At 42.9% G+C, this 22,436-nt stretch overlaps 1 protein-coding gene across 1 annotated transcript; it reads right to left on the bottom strand.

The window, feature by feature from the left end:
* Window positions 1–2,788: 2,788 nt before the first annotated feature.
* Window positions 2,789–21,923, bottom strand: LOC117498957 (sodium/potassium-transporting ATPase subunit alpha-1). The gene is made up of 23 exons (XM_034151169.1): window positions 21,715–21,923; window positions 13,856–13,969; window positions 13,396–13,455; window positions 12,427–12,528; window positions 12,215–12,316; window positions 12,011–12,124; window positions 11,557–11,691; window positions 10,826–10,943; window positions 10,466–10,734; window positions 10,071–10,379; window positions 8,729–8,863; window positions 8,294–8,489; window positions 8,000–8,175; window positions 7,668–7,804; window positions 7,142–7,292; window positions 6,006–6,174; window positions 5,765–5,919; window positions 5,362–5,485; window positions 4,428–4,573; window positions 4,207–4,337; window positions 3,674–3,775; window positions 3,429–3,520; window positions 2,789–3,155 (listed from the first exon to the last, which is right to left on the bottom strand). Exons 1-23 carry the CDS (start codon window positions 21,724–21,726, stop codon window positions 3,127–3,129), a joined length of 3,078 nt encoding a protein of 1,025 aa, XP_034007060.1. The 5' UTR covers window positions 21,727–21,923; the 3' UTR covers window positions 2,789–3,126.
* Window positions 21,924–22,436: the final 513 nt, after the last annotated feature.

The raw sequence follows: 22,436 nt of genomic DNA, 5'->3' as shown, positions 1-22,436 counted from the left end.
CCAGATAATGAGCTCCCAGGGCACAGAATCATGTTACATGAGGAGGTTTCACTGGGACAAGGTGTTTACCTCAGCGACACTGTGTAGAGACAAACATTAACTTTAAAATGCACTGGTTTATCATCCTGTTGGACATGTTGATTCCTATAATTGCACTTCAATGTCTCCTACTGTATTTCTTATGTTGTTTATGCACTAAGTAAAGCACTTGGAATTGAATTTATTTCTGAAATGTCCTCTGCAAATGAACTTCCCTTCCTTATGTAGTCCTGTTACACAATACTTAATCAAAGCACCAATGATTAATTTAAAAAACGTTGCAATAAAAGGAGGTTCACAGCTAAATAAATAGGACATGAGGGATGATAGTAAAAGTGTAAATTGTGGTGCAGCAGTGTGACAACAGTTTTATAAGCTCACCTTGTGCGATGTGTTCAGGGACATCACCATGGTGGAAAATTGCTGCTTCCCTCTGGAACAGTTTTCTGTCAAGAGGAGGATTGTGTACATCACAATATTACAATGCTGCAGTCTAAAAGGTAGACGGAAACATATATCAATCCTTATCCCATTTCTAATTCAGCTGCTAGTACTCAGATATTTTACTTAGTAAAAGTAGAAACTCTTTGAACTCAAAATACTAGTTAAAGGTCCCATGTCATGGCCATTTCTACTGATCATAATTCCATTGTTGAGGTCTACTAGAATAGATTTACAGTGTGCAATTTTCCAAACTCACATTGGTTTCTCATACAGCATCTCTGTATAGTATGTGTATTCACTCTGTCCTACACGGCTTGTTGGAGCTCCTGCCCCCCCCTCCCTGCGAGCCCAGTGTGCTCTGATTGGTCAGCTCGCCCACTCTGTTCTGATGAGTCCACCACCGTTACAGAGGAACATCAGTGATTATGTGTTACAATGGCGTTAGCAGCCAGGAAATGACACCAGTAATGACAAACAGATGAAAATGCTGCGTGGGGTCTGGGTGCCGTGTTGGCGGGACGTTGCGCGGCTCGCTGCTGCGAGGAGCGGACAGTGTGAGCTGGGTTACTGCTGGTGTCATTTCCTGGTTGCTGCGTGGGGTCTGCGAGACATCGCGAATGGACGCGGGATGGGGGGGGGTGCTGAGGGGGCTGCAGCACCCCCATCTGCGAGGCTCCACTAGCACCCGGGTGTACTTTGAGGGTGTGTGACTCTGCAGCCCGTTTACATGCATAAAAACCTTCATAACACACAAGGGGACGGGTAATAACCGGAAAAGCATGACATGGGACTTTTAAAGTCCCGATGTCCGGTGCCTTGCTCAAGGGCACCACGGCAGGGCCCAGGAGGTGAACTGGGACCTCTCCAAGTAGCAGTCCACACTCAGGTCTGTTTGGGGACTTGAACCGGTGACCCTACAGCTCACAGACCAAGCCCCTACTGACTGAGCCACTACAATGAAGTGAAGTAAAAGTATAAAGTTAGATAAATTAAAAAAACACTTAAGTATGACAAAATAGTGCTTACGTACATTAAGAGTACATATTACCACTGAGTAGTTTAGTCTACACAAACCTCACTGAAGATGACGTCATGCCTGTCAAACACAGGTGTGACTAATACAATTAATTAAGCTGTTAATTAGCCACACCTGCAGTTTTGTTGCTACCAGTGGAACTTAACTAGCTTAGCTAAAATAACTACTGTAGATATTTAATGTACATGTACTTTAGTATTGCCCATTGTCTGCTCTTTTATACCTCTACTCCACTACACATAAGCTATTTAGGCTAATTAAAAATACCTGTCAGCTAGCCTGTCCTGTGTCACTCAAAGCGTTCATATTTAGATTTACGGTTTATTTACAGCACGTTTTTAACACTGGCAGGCTCACCTTTTCTTCTGATACAACTTAAACACGAGTTGTTTTCTCTGATCTTCCTTCTTTTGTTCAGGTAACACTTTTTACTGAAGTGTTGGGCTCATACTTGCCAACCCTCCCGATTTTCGCGGGAGACTCCCGATTTCATAGCCCTCTCCCGGTTTCCTCCCGGGGTCATATTTCTCCCGCATTTCTTCCGATTTCTGACAAAATCAGATTTACCCTGGACTGTTTCCACTCCCCCCCCGCCGTGGTTTTGAAATGCTCCCGATTTCCGAGGTCTCAAGGTTGGCAAGTATGGGCTACCTGAAGCATCCCCCTAGCATCACAATAATGTAAACCAGCGTGTTCGGATTAAACCATTTGATCCATACTGATCAAGCGTGATGGAACTTTTTAATGTACTTACTCGATAAATGCTGCATATAAGCATTATATTATTGTTTTTTAATATTAAAACAACTGTTGGTGAAGAGTAGGATAGAGACCACATACTTTAAACTCCCACCGATATTGGATTAAGCACCATCTTGGTCAATTAAAGCACCCACAACATCCTTAGGAACTCAGAGACAAGACTCACTTTGCAAAGTTCATATAAGGCTACATTGTGTATATATAATATATATATATATTTCACACTACCGAGTCGAACCAATATATAATTAATACTGCTAACTACTGATCTTATTCGCTCTAAAGCTTATGAACAGTTTAGTAGTGAGATAAGCACACACAATGGTATCACATGGCACCAAGGGATCATCAAAGTTTGATTTGAATCTAATAACACATTGTCAATTATTTATGGATTGTATTTTGTAATAATATGTCTTCAAAGTAAGTAAATCTGTGAGATAAATGTTGTGGAGTAAAAAGTACAATATGTGGAGGACACAGACAATAAATAAGCACAGGAAACACTTGTGGGACCTGACTCGAGCGCATCTTTATTGAATGTTTATAACAGTTAAAAACATGTATAAAATTGGTCCTGTTTCAGAAACAAGGCACGCATAGTCATGTCAATGTTCAGTGTTCATTTCATTATTAGCATTATCATTTATCAACAGCATCAGCATTATCAGCACGTTCCATCTCATTATTTGTTTAATAGTAGTATCAAGCATTCCCTAATATAAAAACACGTTCTGATTTTTTTCACAGAAGTTAAAATTTTAATCCGAGCAGCAAGACAATATTCATGCAAGAACGGGAGTGGAGAAGACGCGAGCTGACAGGACTGATGGGCTGACGGGTCTTTAATAGTACGTCTCCCGTTCCACCCAACCTGGACACACAGGCAGAGAAAACAAACACCCATGGGATTTAGAGGCAATTCATTGGTCAATTAAATGTATTCAATCTTGATACTTTATTACAGGGCATTCAAAGAGACTCTATAATGAAATGTAACAAAGAGAGGAATAAGAAGTTTCTCTGCAATCACTAAGCATGAGAATGATCCAGAGGGAGGAGGAGAGGGTGCAGAAAAACAACAGCAGAGGGAGGGAGAGGTCGGAAAACACAGGAGAAGATAACAAAACATGGATTCTGGACTCACCTCCTGGGCTGCGTCTGAGGATCAGCTTACGGATTTCATCATAGATAAAGATGAGCAGGGAGTAGGGGAAGGCGCAGAACCACCAGTTGGGCCTGAAAAACACACGCAGAAACATAGATGAGAATTTGATCCAGCGCCCCGGGGCCTGGATGAGCCACATGCGGTGGGTGGAGTATTACAGAGTGGGCTGGATGTGTGCACGGCTTACTGCTGCATCGTAGGCTGGGATTTTGAGCTTTACTCACTTGAGAGGGTACATCCGGAGGGCCACGTCCATGCCGGGGCAGTAAGAGAGGAAGGCAGCCAGAGCGGTCTCCTCAAACAGACCAAAGATCAGGATCTTGTTCCTGGAAAACAAAGGGGAACAATTAAGACTCCGAGACCCAAACAAACCAATTTAAGTGACTAAAAATAACCACCATTTTAGGAACTATTCATACTGAGCCACTGGTGTAAATAACAATGTGAATTGCCTTTTAAGTTCAAATTACACTATCTCCAGAGGTGTGTTTTTTTGTTGAGAAAGACAGGACCTAGCACAAGGTGGAAAAGGAGGTATGGCATTCAAGATAGCGGCTGTTTGATTAGCAGAGAATGTGTCTCTTCTATACCTACACTTGTTATTGTGTACAGTGTACTAAGTGTCATCATACCAATAGAAGTATTGGAATTCGGATAGAACAAAAGGGTATCATTTGTGATGAAACATCTACAGCTTAGAGTTGGAAGAGGATACTGCCGCTTTGAAAGATATATGCCGGGGCATTTTTGTTCTTACCTCATGCCCTGTTGGAAGACAGAGTTCCTCCTGGTCTTACAGACGATAACATCGGCCCACTGGACGATGACGATGCTGACAAAGAAGGCGGTGTGGCAGGTGAATTCCACGATCTTCCTCTGCTCGTAAGTCTGAAGGGGAACACACAGAAAATTTGACCAGCTGCGCTCGGGCAACATTACTACCTTCTACTTGTGGTGTGTGCAGTTGATGTTACTGACCCACTGCTGTCCATAGGTGTCCTCCAGATCGTTCAAATATTTATTATCCCAGTTCACTCTGATGCCCAGCAGGGTGGAGGGCAGGAAGCCATTTTCAGCCAGGATCACAAAGTATGTGAAGAAACCAGCAAGCGCCTGGATCATACCTGCAGGAAGGAGAAGGGAAGAAGTCACATTTTTAAAGTGAGTCACAGAAACTGAAGTTGTATTATATTTAAATGAAGGATTAGTGAAGGCAGTTAATCAGTCCATTTAGAATTGGAAGCTCCACCGGGAATGAATGAATGATTAAGAAAACAAATAGCTAATTTGGTGTTTAGGGAAAAATACGATGAATTATTTAGTCTTTCAGGCAATTTTGGGGACTAAACCATAATGTGATATAATGAATCGCTCAATGAGATTAGGTCGTCTCCTGAGGAACAAGAGGCTTGAACTCAAATGTATACATGAAACAATTTTGATTATATTACATTTTGGAAAGCAAGATGCAAAGACACACAATAATATGAACATGTGTCAAGAAATATACAGTTATATCAAGAGGGTATTATGCATTGTAGGACCCATTCATCTTAGAAAATATATAAATATCCATATCATTTCCAAAGAGGGAAAAACCAAAAGCCACAGGCCCTGCTCGGTCACAAACACACACTACTGTTCTGTATCAGTATGACACTCAGGGTTTCCCACACATAGACTTTACTTGGGCGGGCCGCCCAGGTATATTAACGTCCGTCAAGCTGTTACCGGCTACCACCACAAGTATATTTCAGATTTGTGGGAAACACTGACACTATTTCTGGTGCATGTCACTCCAAGTTATCTTTGAGCGCCCAGATACAGAGCTGCCTTTCCAGAAAAACCTACAAAATGGAGCCATGCAAGAACTCCTGGTTCTACTTTAAGATTTCTGATCAATGGTGTTTACCGATCTGTCCGTATGCTATACTGATGAGCCTCTCGTTCACCAGCTTGTCTGTTTTGGGGTTTCGTGGCTGTCTCTTCATGATGTCGCTCTCGGCTGCTTCATAAGCCAGGGAGATGGCAGGCACCTGGGAGACGGGAAACAATCAATGTTGACACATCAGTTTATAGGAGCCAGAATCAGACGGTTTTCTCACAAGCTTGGTTGTCACGAGTCACAGAGCTAAGAATAGATGTGGTGCGCAAAGCAACCCAATCATTTACCCTGAAAAATGTAGTTTCATCATGCTCCTGTCAAACTCAAAACCTTTCATGGCTTTTATAGAATGTTGTTGATTTTGAATATCCCTAACTTGCACTACATTATTGGGAACCATCATTTTAGCAGCACATTAGTCCATATTCACCATGTCAGTTCCCAAGTCGATACAGAGGATGGTGACGGTTCCCAGGGGCAGAGGGATGTTGGCGATGATGAAAAAGAGGAAGGGGGTGATCTCGGGGATGTTACTGGTCAGAGTGTAGGCGATGGACTTCTTCAAGTTGTCGAAGATCAGACGGCCTGATGAGAGAACAGAGTGATTAGTATTGTGTAACATCCTGCAGCTGAAAGGGCTTTAAAGTGTTCTGTTAAGTACAATCTGTTACCTTCTTCCACTCCAGTGACGATGGAGGCAAAGTTGTCGTCCAGCAGGATCATGTCGGCGGCCTGCTTGGAGACGTCAGACCCAGAGATGCCCATAGCGACACCGATGTCAGCCTTCTTCAGAGCAGGAGAGTCGTTCACACCGTCACCTGTCACAGCCACAATGGCTCCCTGCGGACAGAGGGGAGAGAAGCGTTGAGGAAAACATGAACATTATTTTCAGAAAGAAAGAAAATTGAGTGAAAGTTAAGATAAACTGCAAGAAAAAATTATGTCTCGATCAAAATGTTTAGAAAAAACACAGTTTTTCATAAAGAAAAAACATTTGAGGTGTCACTTCCGCTTCAGAGAAAAGTCACTATTCGTGCTGTCAGATGACACTTATTTTCTTAACTTGTGTAATCAAAACACCTCTGATTCAAAGCAAATCATCTTTATCTGACAGTACAGACAAAACAGGATCAAAGTAAACAAGAGACAGAGGTGGTCGGAGATTAAATGTGATGATAATCAGTGGATGTGCTGCATGCTGATAAGGGATTACCTTGAAAACAAATACAAGACTTTTTGTAAAGCGATTATTAGTTTGAACCCGAAAGTCTGATCTTAAAAACTTGGAGGAACTGAATTGAAGTGACTGAGTTCAATAACAAGTCGCAATACATCTTCCACTCCTTCACCAGGAAACATGTAGGACACACTGGAATAGATTACGTTTTTTAGAACATTTATTACCACCGGGGTTATTTTCCATTTCAGTAGAAATTGTTTAGGCAGGGTTTTCTTAATTGTAAAAGGCTAAGAAAAGACTATGTTTGTGGTCTCGATCAGGCAATATTCAGCAACAAACATCCATTTCAATAAATAAGTCCACACAACACTCACTTCTGCCAGGTCATACACTTGTGAATATTCATTGAGGTCACAGCTTGACAGATGTTGTGCTTGATTATTCTGCCAACTTAGTGATCAGGCCAAAGTGAAAATCATAAATAAGCATAAGGGGGTATGGATATCAAATATTACATTGTGAATTAACATAAGGCAGAGGCACATGCTGTGAGGGACTGGAACTGCTCTGAACACCGCAGAGGCTCATCAGAGCAGGGAAACGCCTCGTCGTTGGATTAGAGTTTACCTGTCTCTGGCAGCCTTCCACAATGATCAGTTTCTGCTGCGGGGAGGTTCTGGCAAACACTATCTCCGTGTGGTACTTCAGGATGTCGTCCAGCTGCTCTGGGGACAGATCTTTCAGGTCTCCACCATGGACTACACAGGCCTTTGCATCTCTGGAGAGAATACGAAGACACTAAGTTACCGAAATGCACAATATGTCATTTGCTCTCGGTCAAAACAATAACAAAACACAGGGCTTGTTGACATCATATAGTAGCTTGGGATTGTGTCAAGATGTATCAAAAAGATATAACTCTAATCCCGTCACATTTAAATGCAAACATTTTATAAATAATATTTGATTGCACTTATACATAAACATATTGAGGAATATATTAATGGAATATTAAAAGCCTTGAATTTAAAACACAGTGTAGTGCTGAAACCTTATTCCAAACCAAATGGGGCCCAGGACATAACCTTGAAGTACTGTTGTCTTTTGTGTCCCCTTAATAACTCCACTCGGGGCTCCTCAGCAGGGTCCTTACCTTGGGTTCACTTCGTTGATTGGGATGTTCAGACGTGCAGCGATGTCCTCAACAGTCTCGTTGCCTTCGGAGATGATGCCAACACCCTTTGCAATGGCCTTAGCTGTGATTGGATGATCACCTGTTACCATGATGACCTAGGGATAAGAGGGACACTTTATCAAGCATGTGAATTACAGACAAGAGATGTATTATTAGTAGGTCACTTGGAGGGCATTCAACTGCACACATTGTACATACATTTTTCAACACAACTACCAACCAAGCGAACAGGCCAATTGAAAAAGCTTCACGTGAACTAAATATTTAATTTCCATTTGAATATGAGTTACCTTGATTCCAGCGCTCCTGCATTTTCCGACAGCATCGGGCACAGCAGCACGAGGAGGGTCGATCATGGACATGAGGCCGATGAAGCAAAGGTTCTCAGTGGGGAAGTTCACCTCCTCTGTGTCAAAAGCAAAGCCTTCTGGGAACTGGTCGTCGGGCATGTTGTAATGGCAGAAACCTGAGAAAGAATACGAGTCGAAAAGCAGTTTAGGACAAAAGGCCCAATGAAGTGATTTTCTGAGTAGTCATTTCAGTTTCTGCTCCGTTTGTCAATTAATTCCGCCGTCTATCCTTACCAAGCACTCTCTCTCCAAGTCCTCCGAGTTCAAGGTAGGCGTTCTGGAAAGAGTCTTTCATCTCGTCGTCCAGAGGCTGCTCTTTGCCGTGCATCATGATGCTGGAGCAGCGGTCCAGAATCCTCTCTGGGGCGCCCTTCATCACCAGCAGGTGCTTGGTACCCTCATCACCCTCTGAACCATTGTGAATGGAAAGCTAGCAGAGAAATAACCAAAATAAAAGCGATCAGGTCGAGCATTTTCTTTCTTTTGTTGTGCTGGAATTTGGTATGAAAGAGCCGATACAGGATGATCAAATGAAAAGAGAGCAAGCCAAAAGCTATGTGTGTAGCTTTCATGACCTTTAAGCTTTATCCATGAAACACTTATTAGGGAATAAACTGATCTGTAAAGTTGATTGACTGTAAGAGGAATGCATCTAATCTCCTTCCATACCTGGTACTTGTTAGTAGAGTTGAACGGGATCTCAGCAATCTTGAGGTTTTTGTCTCTCATTTCTGAAACTGATCCACAGCACAGCTCGATACATTTCAGCAGAGCGGACTCAGAGGCGTCACCGGCCACATCTCTCTGGTGGAGGAGGACGGAGGAGGGACAACATTAAGTACACACACAAAGATCGCCAGAGGTCACAGAAGCACACTTTTAGTTTCTGCCGGGAAATTGTGGTTTCTCTATAAATAGTCATTCATAAAGTTAAAAAGTCATTTCCTATGGTCTTTTAAATTGATTTAATTAATAATAAAATGGCATATTTAAGGCTTATTTGACACATCTGTATTTTTCTTTGTGGGTATGCAAAATTAAAAATCATTAAACCAAGTAGTGGCATTTTTACCAGCCACAGTACATCCCAGTAACGTAGAAGGCCAGTAGCCCTCTACAGTAGAGGTTAACAACGGGCTTTACCAGTGGGCACACTTTCACCTATTCATTTTGAAAAAACAACGGCCATTGGGGAATCTCACTTGCATGTTTAAAAGGGCAGTAGTCCATCCAAACATAATGAGCAGTGAGAGAGAACGATGGTTAATTAGAGCCATGCTGCCAGCCAGACTAACACACACAGATACATGTGTACACAATCAGACACGTACACACACACGTACACACGTTAACAGGTTATTATCACAGGATGGACACTAGAGACTGAGCACCGAGGAAAGCCTGGGAGCCAGGAGACGTGCGCACATCTGGGTGTTTGTTTGTGTCGCTGTGTGTTTTGGAAGGTGGGGTTGGGAATAATGATGTGGTTACAAATGTGTGAGCTCCAGGGAGAGTGGTATAAGATGGAAAACAAACCTGTTGGCCTGAATGGAACAACATCTCTAGATCGTGAAATGGCTAATCTATTTGCATATACAAATGACAGGGAAATACATTTGTACATAAGTGTATTATTTAATGTATTACTTTGGCACCGTTGACTGAATTCATAATAGTTTTTTTGTTTTAATATAATGTTTCAGGACTACTAATACTGGAACACTCATTGTTTATCAAGTACACTTGAACAGTTGTTGACATTACTGGAAATGAAGCAAAAATATCAGTGAGAAAAGAACAATGGGGAAGAGGAACACTCATTTTACAATGGTTTGAAAAAGGGCACATTAAAACTGGAAAATGAGTCAGTGTTACAAAACGTTTAAATCGTGCCCACATAAGCACACAAACTAAAGACCTACAAAAAATGAAAAACTTGTTGAATAAAAAGGATGAAAGTTAATATAGTTGTGTGTATCGGTTGAAAGAGCTGACTAATTCCCTAGTTTACCTTGAGGATGGGCAGGCCGGACTGCTCTGCCAGGAAGACGGCGCGGTTGCAGAGTCCGGCGATCCTGGCGAGGGCGCCCCATGTGGCGGAGCTCTTGTCGAATGAGGTGCCGCTCTGGTTCTCCGTGGTGTCGGCCTCGTGGATCTGGTTGTCGAACCACATGTGGGCCACGGTCATCCTGTTCTGGGTCAGGGTGCCGGTCTTGTCGGAGCAGATGGTGGAGGTGGAGCCCAGGGTCTCCACGGCTTCCAAGTTCTTCACCAGGCAGTTCTTCTTGGCCATGCGCTTAGCGGTCAGGGTCAGACACACCTACAGACAGAAACCAAGTATTAAATACTTTACACTAATAATATATTCAGATAAATTATACAGAGATGGTGTACACTACAACTCACAGTGACAGTGGCCAGGAGACCTTCTGGCACGTTGGCGACGATGATACCGATGAGGAAGATGACGGCCTCCAGCCAGCTGTATCCAAGGATGAGCGAGAGGACGAAGAAGGAAACACCCAGGAAGACAGCCACGCCGGTGATGATGTGGATGAAGTGCTCGATCTCGATGGAGATAGGGGTGCGTCCGACTTCGAGTCCAGAGGCGAGCGTGGCGATACGACCCATGACGGTGCGGTCTCCGCAGCTGATCACAACACCGCGGGCAGTTCCTGCAGCAAAGATGGTGGGATAGATTTTGAAAACGGCAAACAAAGAATGTAGCACTGTCTCTAAAAGGCTTTGTTGATCCTGACATCATACCTTCAACACAGTTGGTGGAGAAGAAAGCGATGTTCCTGGTCTCCAGTGGGTTCTCATTGGAGAAGTCGGGGGTACGAGTCTGGGGCTCTGATTCGCCAGTCAGAGAGGAGTTGTCCACCTGAGAAATGAAACACAGACTGTGATTGAAGGAAGAAAGAAATGTAGCTATATCCGCCTCAGAAAACGCCACAAAGCACCTTTCTCAGGGAGGAGAACAAACGTCCTCCTCCATGTTAACCCCTGAGATGATGCTGAGGCAGGTGACACGATGTAACAATGGATGATTCAGAAGCTGATAGAAAAGTCTGGGCAGTAATTGGGTTGCTCTTTGATCTGAAGTTTAGTTGAGGGCCCAAAGTGGGTCACAGACTTGTTTTTGTCCCCATAATAAGACGGCCATTAGTCACATGAAAAGGAATCAGTCCATTTATTAATATAGAGACTGCAAAGGAAATGTAAGAGGGCAAACTCTTTTTCACAGTCGGGGTGACCCAGAACAGCCGGCTAGAGAGCCAATCACAGTGGCATTGTGGATCAAATGTGATTATGAAATAAGGGTTCACTCCATTCGGGCTATATGGGGGGGGCTGAGTGTCAGACTTCACATAGAATTGTTTGGATCCTACAAATGAACGATGACAAATTGCTTTATTTTGGTTCAACTATGAGACTTTTAATGATCCAGCAAAATAACTCATGTGGTTTCCAAGTTTAATAACGAGGACACCCACCTTGCAGCCGCTAGCGGAGATGATTCGCAGATCAGCGGGGATCCTGTCACCACCCTTTACCTCCACCAAATCCCCCACCACCACTTCCTCCGCGTTGATGCACTTCTTCTCGCCATCGCGGACGACCAGGGCTTGCTACAGAACGAGAAAGGGAGGAAAAGGAGAAGGTGAGAACGACGACTTTTTTGTTTTTGTCCGTTAGCTCAGTTTTTCACAATTAACCTCTTCATATTTAAGAGGGCTAATAAGATTCAGATGTCAAGAGGGGTCTGTTGTGGGTAAGACCTTGAATTAACATAATAATTAAGAGTTGGCATGGTGACAAGACCATGGTTTTTATAACAACCGTCATATTTTGTGAGCTTAGCATATTCATGAATATGTACAAAATGCAGTTATCGAAACTTACTATAGATGAACAGATGAAATGAATACAAGTTTAAAATGTGAGAACCTGTGGGACCAGGTTCTTGAAGGAGTCCATGATCTTGGAGCTCTTGGCCTCTTGGTAGTACGAGAAGCATCCAGTGATGATGACGACAGCAGAGAGCACCACACCCAGGTACAACTGTGAAAGGCAAATCATACACAAAAAGCATCATAAAAATGCTTTGTACTCATAAAAGCATCCACAGAGACTACTAGGAGCTTTTCTCACATTGTCATTAGCAGGCTCGTCCTCCATTGCAGCCTGGATACCATAGGCCAGGAAACAGAGGAGGGCACCGGTCCACAGAAGCATGGAGAAACCCCCAAACATCTGCGGGAAAACACAACAGGAGTGATACAATTAGGAGAGTGAGGCTCGTTTAAGCTGGACACAAGCTGTCAGTCATGGTGGTCCTCTGGGCAATTTACAACAAAGCCTACCTGTTTGCAGAATTTGACCCACTCTGGGGTGGTGGGAGGGGGAGTGAGGACGTTGCGCCCGTCACGAAGCAGAATCTCAGCGGCCTTTGCACCAGTCAAACCCTGATGTGAGGGAGACCATTGTTAGAAGATGTGAACACAACCACGTGTTAAGCACAAGCTGGTTGTTTACCAGTCAACTACACACAACTCCCTGGCATATATTTAAGTCCAAGGGGAAGCGTGGATGCTACCAGTTGCCTAGCGACACGGCATCAACAGAAAAACAGGGCCACATCCTTCATTAGCAGGTAGGATGAAAAACAGAAGGAGGAGGAACAAGAAGCGGCCAATGGGATCCTGTGAAATCAGGGCACAGGGGCTCGGGCAGCTGATCCATTATTCACAAGGGCTGCAAACACATGCATGCAGGCGCACACACACGGAGCCTGGAGACCCCAGTTTGGAGGCACTGATTAACTATTCTCCTTGATCCTTCCTGCGTGATCAAGAGCACATTTGCATTAAGAGAGAAGGCTAGTTGGAGTGTGTGACTGAATGTGGTGGGGGGGGGACGGGGGTGTAGGCTGGTCCTAAATTCTGTAGAAGATCCTGCATGCATGCACAGGAAGAAAAGGCATTCTGAAGCATTGTTTAACTGCCTTCCTTAGACATCTTTAGATATCACCCTCCCCTTCTTACTTTCCCACTCTAAACCCGTTTTTAAGAAACCCTGGGAGAACCAATCACATCCTCCGTGACATTTCCTCCATGATAGGAGAGGAGATCCCCACTCTCTTTAAGCAGAGTCCTCATTTGTATTAATCTAAGCCACATGAATCATTCACTCAGCTGACAGTCAAGAGACAAATGGAAGTTAAAGGCAAGCTGCAGCGAGTAGTCCGCTGATATTTCATCATCTCCATGATAAATGTAGACGCTCAACTAAATTAATCTCAGACATAATAAAGCACTTTTTCCTTCACTCACATTGTTGAGGTCTGTAGCATATTTGCGGTTGAGCTCATCGAGGGTCAGCTTGTGATCATCCTGCAGGGAGAAACAGAGACAAGTAGGTGGTGTCAGTTCAGTGTGCGTGTTTTCCACTCAATGCATGCGTGTGAAAAGCAGGTGACATTTACAGCTCAGTGTGTGCGGCTGACCTTTCATTTTGAAATGACTACCTCTCACAGTGTGGAGCCACGACAATGACGGAGAAACATTCACAGTTGAGAGGAAGGATGGATGGATGAGGAGCCAACAAAAGAGATGAGGGAGGTGAGAAGAGAGACAGGAGGCGGAAAATGGAAGGTGAGCATTTAGTAGAGAATGAAGCAGTAAGAAAAGCAAGAAGAGGCACGTGAAGGGAGGAGATGTGGGAGAAATGATAGGAACACGATCGAGAGGGTGGGATATGGTGATACGGACACTCAGAGGACGAGACACTCACCATATCCACTTCCTTCTTCAGTTCATCCATGTCCTTCTCTTTCTTCTTCCCCTTGGCTTTCTTCTTGCTGACCTGCTCCGAGGTTGCAGCAAGCTCATACTGCTCGCGTCCTTCCTGGAGGACACAACGGAGGAGAAGGAAGGAGAATCGTTGTTTAGTAACATAATGATAGTCATACACGCTGGTTAGCATTGTTCTCACATCATTGTTTTACTCTCTGATGCTTTGTAGATTCATCCTTTTTAGGGAAGTGCGCCACAGTTGAGAAATATATTAGTGCGATTATACCCACCCACATATCTTGATATTTACCATGACTGCATCACAACCTAAAACTGAATACTTTGAGGCCTGAGGTCTTCAAATGTATTCATATATTATATCAGAAACTTTACAGCTACAACTTTTCTGGGTCGCTACAAAAAGCCCATGCATGAGTAACGTGCATTGGACTGTGGCCAAGGAACATAGCTGCGTTGGTGTGTAATGCAACGTGAGCATGTATGACTGAAAATGCCATTTTGTCACAAAGCATCATTTGAGGACACGGTCAATGCACTTGGAACCACTGAGAGACAGATATTTTCCCAAAAAATAAGCGTAAACTCAGCCAAGTCTCAGCTTCGGAAAAACTGTGGCCTAAACTGAGAAGACAAACTGACAGAAACTTTAACAGACGGTCGAGGAAAGAAAGAGGCATCTCTTTACGCGTCACATGAAGTTAGCTTGGGGGATGAAAAGCTCTGTTGGACGAGCAGAGTGAAAAGAAAAGTTTGGCATCCTGGCTTTATGGATAGCAGAGCCATCTGCCACGGCAAAAACAACTCTATGGGGATCCACTTTTTAAGGACTTTTCAAACTTTTGAAAGGCCCTCTGTTGTGAGAGCAGATTTAAAAACACTACTTTCCTTTTGCTTTGGTCCAACACACATTGACACTTAAGTTCTGCATTTTGGTTTAATCTAGACATTGATTGATTGAATAAAAAAGGTTCTTCAGGGATAAGTCAAGCACAACAGAAACAATTTAGCTGTATGCATTGACAATTAAAAGTGTTTTTGGGTCATTTGGAAAATAAGTGCCTATTTTTGGCCTGGTGGGACAGGTTAGGCAGGAGGACAAACATACATTTGGACAACACCCACGTTTTCCAATCAATGGTGTCACAGTCCGAGCGAATAAAACATTCATTCACGAGGATTTCTTCAGAAAATAACCTGGCCAAGTAAGTGATCCAGCTAGACCACAGAGTGGAACAATAAACCACTCTGAAATAATTGAATGGTAATCACACTTTGGTTATTTTCAACTCCGACACTAATGATCTCGCTGTAGGCAGAAAAAAACACATTTCATTAAAAGTGAACATGTCTGTGTTAAACCTGAAGCACAAACATTGAGATGTGCTTCATTTGTGTGAATCTTGTCTTGACGTCCCCCTATCCCACCATCAGCTCTGGCACTTTGCCACAGAGTGACAGTCAGCCATCCCTTTTCTCTCCGCTGTCTCCTCTATAGCATCCCCTCTCATTATCAGCCTCACTGGTGCCAACAGGGACACAAAGAGTGTGTCTTCTAGAAGTCTGTATGCTGTGAGGTGAGCCAGACAGACTGACAGAGAGAAGGAGAGATACGGAGGTAAACTGAAGAGGTGCGGCGGATTAGAAAAAGTCCAACAATCAGGGGAGTTGCCAACAGCATCTGTATGAGCCTCCAAGGAGTCCCCATCCTTAACTTCATTATTACATTTTATCCAGCTCTCTTCAAATGTCTTGTTTTGTCAATCCAAAACCCAAAGACTTTACTTTACTATGATATAAAAACAAAGAAAGGCAAGAAATCTCAATATTTCAGAGATTGAAAACCACCTTTTCGGACATTTAAGCATGAAAAATAATTATTAAAATTTATCAATTTAATGTTGCAAACCACCAATTTAAATTCAAACCCTGATAACTAAGTTAAATATACCACGAAACAATAGAAATGTGTGAACTGCAAAGCTGTGCCTAAGTACAGCCTCATAGAAATGAAATGTATTTATATTGCGATATTTAAGATGTATCTTTTTTTTTATTACTCAACAAATACAACAGCCACTCCATTAAGTATCATCGAGATGTCCCTTAACAGGTGTGTAGGCTTGTGTGTGTGTAAATCACAGAAAGGGGAGAAGGTTAAGCTTAAGTGTGTTTCAGGTAGGGAACAGGAGATGGCAACACTAGCAGCCAACATCGATTAGCAGTTAAGGCCCTTATATTATTCAGCTTTGTAGGGATCATAGGTTTTATCATGTTAGGGAGGGGGAAGCTGCCAAAGTGATTACTAATGAGCCATTTGTCTGCATGCAACTCCAGTGTGCAGCAGCCATTTTAAAAACTCTATAGGCGACATATATTTGACACAAAAGACCAGATACGGACATCCTGCACACAGTCCCAGACATGGAGATATGCTAACTAATATTGTTTTGTTTTGTACTGCATTAGCCTCCATAGTTTCCCAGGGAGTCACCAGAGCAGAGTGTGTGATCCAGCACATGTTGTTATTGTTGCTCCAGCCCCCTGGCCAGCTAAGCTGGGAAAACACTGCGCCTGGTTCTGGATCACTGCGGATACATCTTAGCCTCTGGACCCCCGAGGGCCACCGGGGGCCATCTGGCTTTAGGCAAATAATTCACAAACAGTTGTCCAGACCCCAAATTTGGAATGCAGGCTTTATCTCCAAAGGACAACTAAAGTACTAGAAGGCAGTAGGACTTACTTGAGCCTAATTTAAAAACCAACAAATAAATGTTTTGTTATCACTTTATAAAAACCTTGATTTACTGGTATTTAAATGTGTAAACTTACATTTTCGGGCTTACATTTACAGTCACTTTGGACTTTGAGAAACCAGTATGGAAATGCTTCATTAATCTAGAGAAACATCTGCAGAATAATCTCCGTCTAAACTAACGAGTGTATTTTCTAAATGACATACAAGCAGTACAACCATATTATAGACAAATGAAGGGCTCCCTAAAGAAACTAAAACTTTCATAAATTCTGCATCACAAACTGAAACAAAAGGCTCCTAAATGCTTGACACAGAAAAGTGGACACAAATGTAACTTATTTAGGGGTATTTGTTTGGACTTGTGTCCACCAGGCTACTGAATCCAATAGCATTTCAGAAACATAGGAAGAGAAAAGCCAGCATTCGTGTGAGGAAAACGTTGAGATTCCAATAGTTGAATGAATGAGCCACTCCGAATAGCACTGAAACCCCACAAAAACACAACTTAGACAAGAATGAGGCCTCTTTCCCCCCAATACCCCTTTTTTTTCCTCGCCCCAGAGAACAAACGTCCAACAGGCTCAAACAAACACCAGGAGAGAGTGGTCGGTCAAGCACACACTTTTTACGGGCAGAATTCCTATGAACTGTTCTTCCTAATGCCACACACACACACACACACACACACACACACACACACACACACACACACACACACACACACACACACACACACACACACACACACACACACACACACACACACACACACACACACACACACACACACACACACACACACACACACACACACACACACACACACACACACACACACACACACACACACACACACACACACACACACACACACACACACACACACACACAGCTACCGGCAACTTTAGCCACACCTCTTCAGACATGTCAATGGACAGACTCAAGGGTTGTAGCCCCTCCCCCCTTCTCCCCAATACCCCTACTCTCCTTCCACATTTCTCCCCCTCCTCTTTTTTTTTTATTCAGACAATGAAAGGAGAGTGTTAATTTACACCGTGTTTAACACTCTCTCCACGTCCTGTGCAACTTTCAGCGTTCTTTGAACAGAACAAAAGTGAGTGAATGAATCAATGCACTTCCTTGTTACATACTTTGTGGGTACTTTTCTACTCCCAGGGTGACGCACAACAAATGTCCCACATCTACCTACAGTGCTTTTGTTGGTTATTTGTAATTTGGACAGTACAGTGTGAACCATTTTAAAGTGTAGAAAGTTTAACATTATTGGCACTATAATCTGTTAACATTCTTAAAACTCTACATTGCAATCCGGTCCAAAAGGCCACCCTGCAACAAGATGTCAAAGGTTTAATATCATATACACAACTAAAGTGTGGAGGTCACAGGTTCCTCAACAAATAAATACAAATATATACAAGACAAAATGGGTGATAAAACTGTCCCTGATCCTGACTGTCGACACATCTGTGCTTCTTAACTAACTTAAAATGTGACAACTTTCTTTGAGGCACAATACTCTTCTAAAACACACACGCTTTTTCCTCATTGTATTAGCTTCGTTGTCATCGATTCGAAAATTAGCAAGGCTGTAAGCAAAGATCAACAAATCTATTTTTTTACACATAGGTGAATATTCCATTTTCTACACTGATCTGGAGCCGATTTGAACTAGAATGAATGAACCAGTAAATTCATGCCTTTTTCCCCCCTTTCAGGACTTAGCCACACCTCCTTGACTTTCACTTGCCAAGACCCCATAGCTACAAGTTGCATCATTTCCTCAAGAGGGGGAAAGGCTAAATGTCTCTAACATATTGGTGTCCAATATTCAAACTATGTCGTCATTTTTAAACTACCAAGTGATTCAGGTTGTAAAATTTGGAATATGACACGACTGTCTTAGGAATGGAAAATGTCATATTTCCTCCGAGTTAAATGGACTGCTCTGAAATTAAGTTTTGCACTTTTTAAGAGCAACAGGTTTGCAGAGAAAGTTCAAAGAGCAGTCACAGAAGCTTAGCCAAACACGGGCAAAGAAGGAGAGAGAGGTGGCATGAAGAAGGCTGGCAGAGGAGAGGGAAAGGAAAGGAGAAAGAACGGAGACAAATGAAACAAAGTAACAACAAAGTGGAGGGTATAACGGGATGAAAACAGGGATCTGGGGATGGAGTGAGTGTGAAAGAGAGAAGGAAGAAAGGCTGTCACAGACAAGGGGTGGCGTGTGACAAAAGCCCCAGTTAATACACAATGACTGCCGAGCGGAAAGAATGTTAAATCCTCAGAGGGAGGGGGGGAGATAAAGAGGAGGTAAACAGGTACAAACGGAGAGAACAAGAGGGAGACGGACTGTAAATAATGAATGTGAAGGTGAAGTCGGGGTGCCCCTTCGAGGGTTGACGCGCGAGGTCAGCTCACAGTGGGGAGAACAGTTAGAAAATAACCTCTCTCGGACATGGGGAGGTTGGATCGTGGTCCACTGTTGCCGTCTCTGGCCACTAAAGACAAAGATGTTACCGTCTGCTTTCTCAGAAAGACACACGCCCCTCTCCAAAGATAATCAACCATGCTCACAAACAGCGGGTATCTGCCACATCCTCCAGAGCTCATCCGTACATTAACATACCTTGAAAATAATGATGTTGCAGCTTATGCCCTTCATCAAATGATCTACCAGTATCCACACTCCTAACATCTAAAAAGATAACCGAAAAGCCAAGTACGTCTGACTTCCTCGCACAAATGTCAACATTTCAAAGTGCTATATCTTAATATCGAAAACGGGAATATTTGCAGGCATCTGGGGAGATAAAGCAGAAAAGGTTGATTCAGGTGAGATTAGGATTCATTCAGCTGGATATCCCTTCATACTGTGAGTACAACGGCTGTCTCCCATTTCCTGCTCTGCAGTCTTGGGATGCATTTGTATTTAAATTAGATTTCCTACAATCGCTCTTAAGGAGAACTTATTTAATATAATACGGACAAATGACATCATGATTTACGTGCTCCTGTTTCTAAATGATCTCTAACTTTAAGAGCTGAATGGATCCTTCATCATCAGAGTACATTTTTAAAGAAATATATCAGTTTTCAGCCCCACCCAAGCCTCTTTTCTCTCCATCAAGTCTGGGTGCGAAGTGGCTCTACGGAGGCAATGCGGCAACTAGTGTTTCTTAACCCCCCCACCTCCCTCTCTGAAGCAAATATCCCTCCTGTCTGCTCACTCGTTTGAATCAGTTTATTGCGGAGGTGATAAGAAAACACTGAAGAACATGAAAAGGGGGGATTTCTGTTTTTGAAAATGATGGAGAAGCCTGTCTGAAACATAACGGAGACAAATGAAAACATAACTATCACCTTTTTTTATACCTGTGCAAAACAACTCAAACCCTCGCTCTGTAGTGGCGTAAGCTCTTCCAAGTCTAGCTTTTCGTCTGTGCCAGCACTGAATACATTGGAGGAGAGGAGAGGAGGAGGCAAGGAAAGGAGACGCAGTGGGGAATTGGAGGGAGGTCGGATGGGGGCAGGGCATTTCTTTCTTCACATATGGGAGAAAAAAAAATCAGCAGCAGCCAAGGGAAAGCAAGCAAAGGTTTTCAGAATCTTAAATGAGCGTCTTGGAGAAAAGGAGAAAGGAAGCGAGACTGAAAGAGGCTTCACATCTCCCGCCAGATCTCTCTCTGTCCATCTTCCCCTTTCTTTTGCTCCCTACATCCAACTCCATTCCTCACGGGCTGAATCTATAATGAATGTTTCTGTTGCGCAGCATGGAAGGGTGCAGCGATTACTGATATTTCAGAGTTTCATTTCAACCTATCCAATTTAAGTTTGCAAAAACAAAAACAGAATAGTAACAGAAGGGCTACTTGTAATCTACAAGGATTTAAATAATCAATTTTTGACATGACCCCCTCTAAAAGGATGCGAACGGTTAAAATAATTTAGTGGATTTAGTGGTACTTTTTAATAAAGAATAGGATAATGCATGTGAATGAAAGCTAATTACAAAATCTACTGAAGCCGAACACCTCTGCATGAAGGGGAGAAAAGGACAGAAGAAAAGATGGAGATTTTACTGAGCTTAAAACATCATAGTACAATGTTTAGTAACAACTTTTAGACTCATAAAATGTATTATTTTTGCTAGATCTGTCAGGGATGGGTCACCATATTTGCATGATATGATGTATGCAGAAAGCAGCAGAGATTATGGATAATCTACTAATGGTCTACTGTAATGCCTATTTCCTACACTGCATTGTTTGAGTGTGCATCTCACATAACTGAGTCTAAAAAGCAGCCTAAAAGAGTGCAGATCTGCATTCAGATACATTGGAGCTACAGCAAATCAGATCTCCCAGAAAAGGGAGAAATGTGGGCTGGACTTTTACCATATTCCCTCCCACTAACAAGCCATTATACCCAGAATACACAGCTGCAAGAAATGCAACACTTAACTAGCAAAATGTTTGAAAATGGAAACGTGTTTTCCCCCTACTGAGTGGAATACATTATTGACGAGGAAACCCAGAACATGTAACAGGAATATATGTTAACAATTTTTCGACTTAAATAAATTTTTCGACTTAAATGAAGAAGTCCACACCGTGAAATAACCCCCCGCAGCCGCTCACTTCAAACGGCTTCACTTCCACAGATGTACCGTCGCTGCTAATTCCGTTAGCTCGCGAAACTTTGACAGTACAAGCCTTTCCCGTTATGTAACCGGACACCGAGCCGGCTAAAAGGCACTGTGAAGCATCTTTTGTGTGCTTTGGAAACTTATTTCGTACGACTTACTTTCCCTAACAGCTAAATGAAAGGGAGTTTTGTGTGGAAGTCCTGAAAGTACTTAGAAACAGCAGCAGGCATTTGGAGAGAAGGAAGCTTGCTTTTCATCTTAACACATGTGGTAGTCCAGCTCCCCCCTCAACATTCATTTAGTAAACCACTTGTTGAATGGCGAAGTTTTAAAACCATCTTTTCCGCCCGCCATATATCTTAATATGAACTTATTAAAATGCATCTACAAATTCAAACAAATAGACATTTATACTCACTCCTCGTCCCATGGTTGCTCAATTCTTCCCAGTTCAAGTAAAAAGTTGAGACACAAAATTCCACCTTAAAAAATATGTACAATAAAAAATATTAAAGCAAAATAAAACTCGTGGATGTGTCCTCTTTTTTATTTATTTTGTGTTTTACTTCTTCAACACGTGTCCCTCCTCCAGACACACATCCGAGTTCGCGAGCGGCCGCGGCAGACCCTCCAATACTTATAGACGGCGTTCCTGCCAGTGTGACGTCGACGCCGTTTGCCATGGTAACCCCACGGAGGGAGGCGGGGCGTTTGCTCTTCTTCTTCGGTTTGTCATGCAGCGCACACACACACAGAGCACACATCATTCACCATGGATAGGTAATAAGATAATAATCTAATTCAAGTACCAGAGTTAAAGTATAAATAACTATCAACTAGGAAGACTAGTTGCTGCAACAGCTTGAGAGAAACACTATTATTTCCCCACTATTCATGCACAAACAAAACATCTTAATGTATAATGCATGACCCGGGGTTGTGTTAAATGTGATATCATATCTCTCTATGTTCCTTAACAGAATATTTCAGGGAAGTAAGCTTAGTTCTGCCTAGAGAGACTGGAAATGGGGGGAAGCTATCAGGCTCTCCAGTAAAGTAAAAAAGTATAAAAATGACAATCTGCTAACAACTCTTCCTACAGTCTGGTTGCCGGGCAACTGCGCCCAGCCAAAAAGTATT

This window comes from Trematomus bernacchii, unplaced genomic scaffold, assembly GCF_902827165.1.
Source record: "Trematomus bernacchii unplaced genomic scaffold, fTreBer1.1, whole genome shotgun sequence".
NCBI lineage: Eukaryota > Metazoa > Chordata > Actinopteri > Perciformes > Nototheniidae > Trematomus > Trematomus bernacchii.
This window is presented reverse-complemented; position numbering and strand designations above follow the sequence as displayed.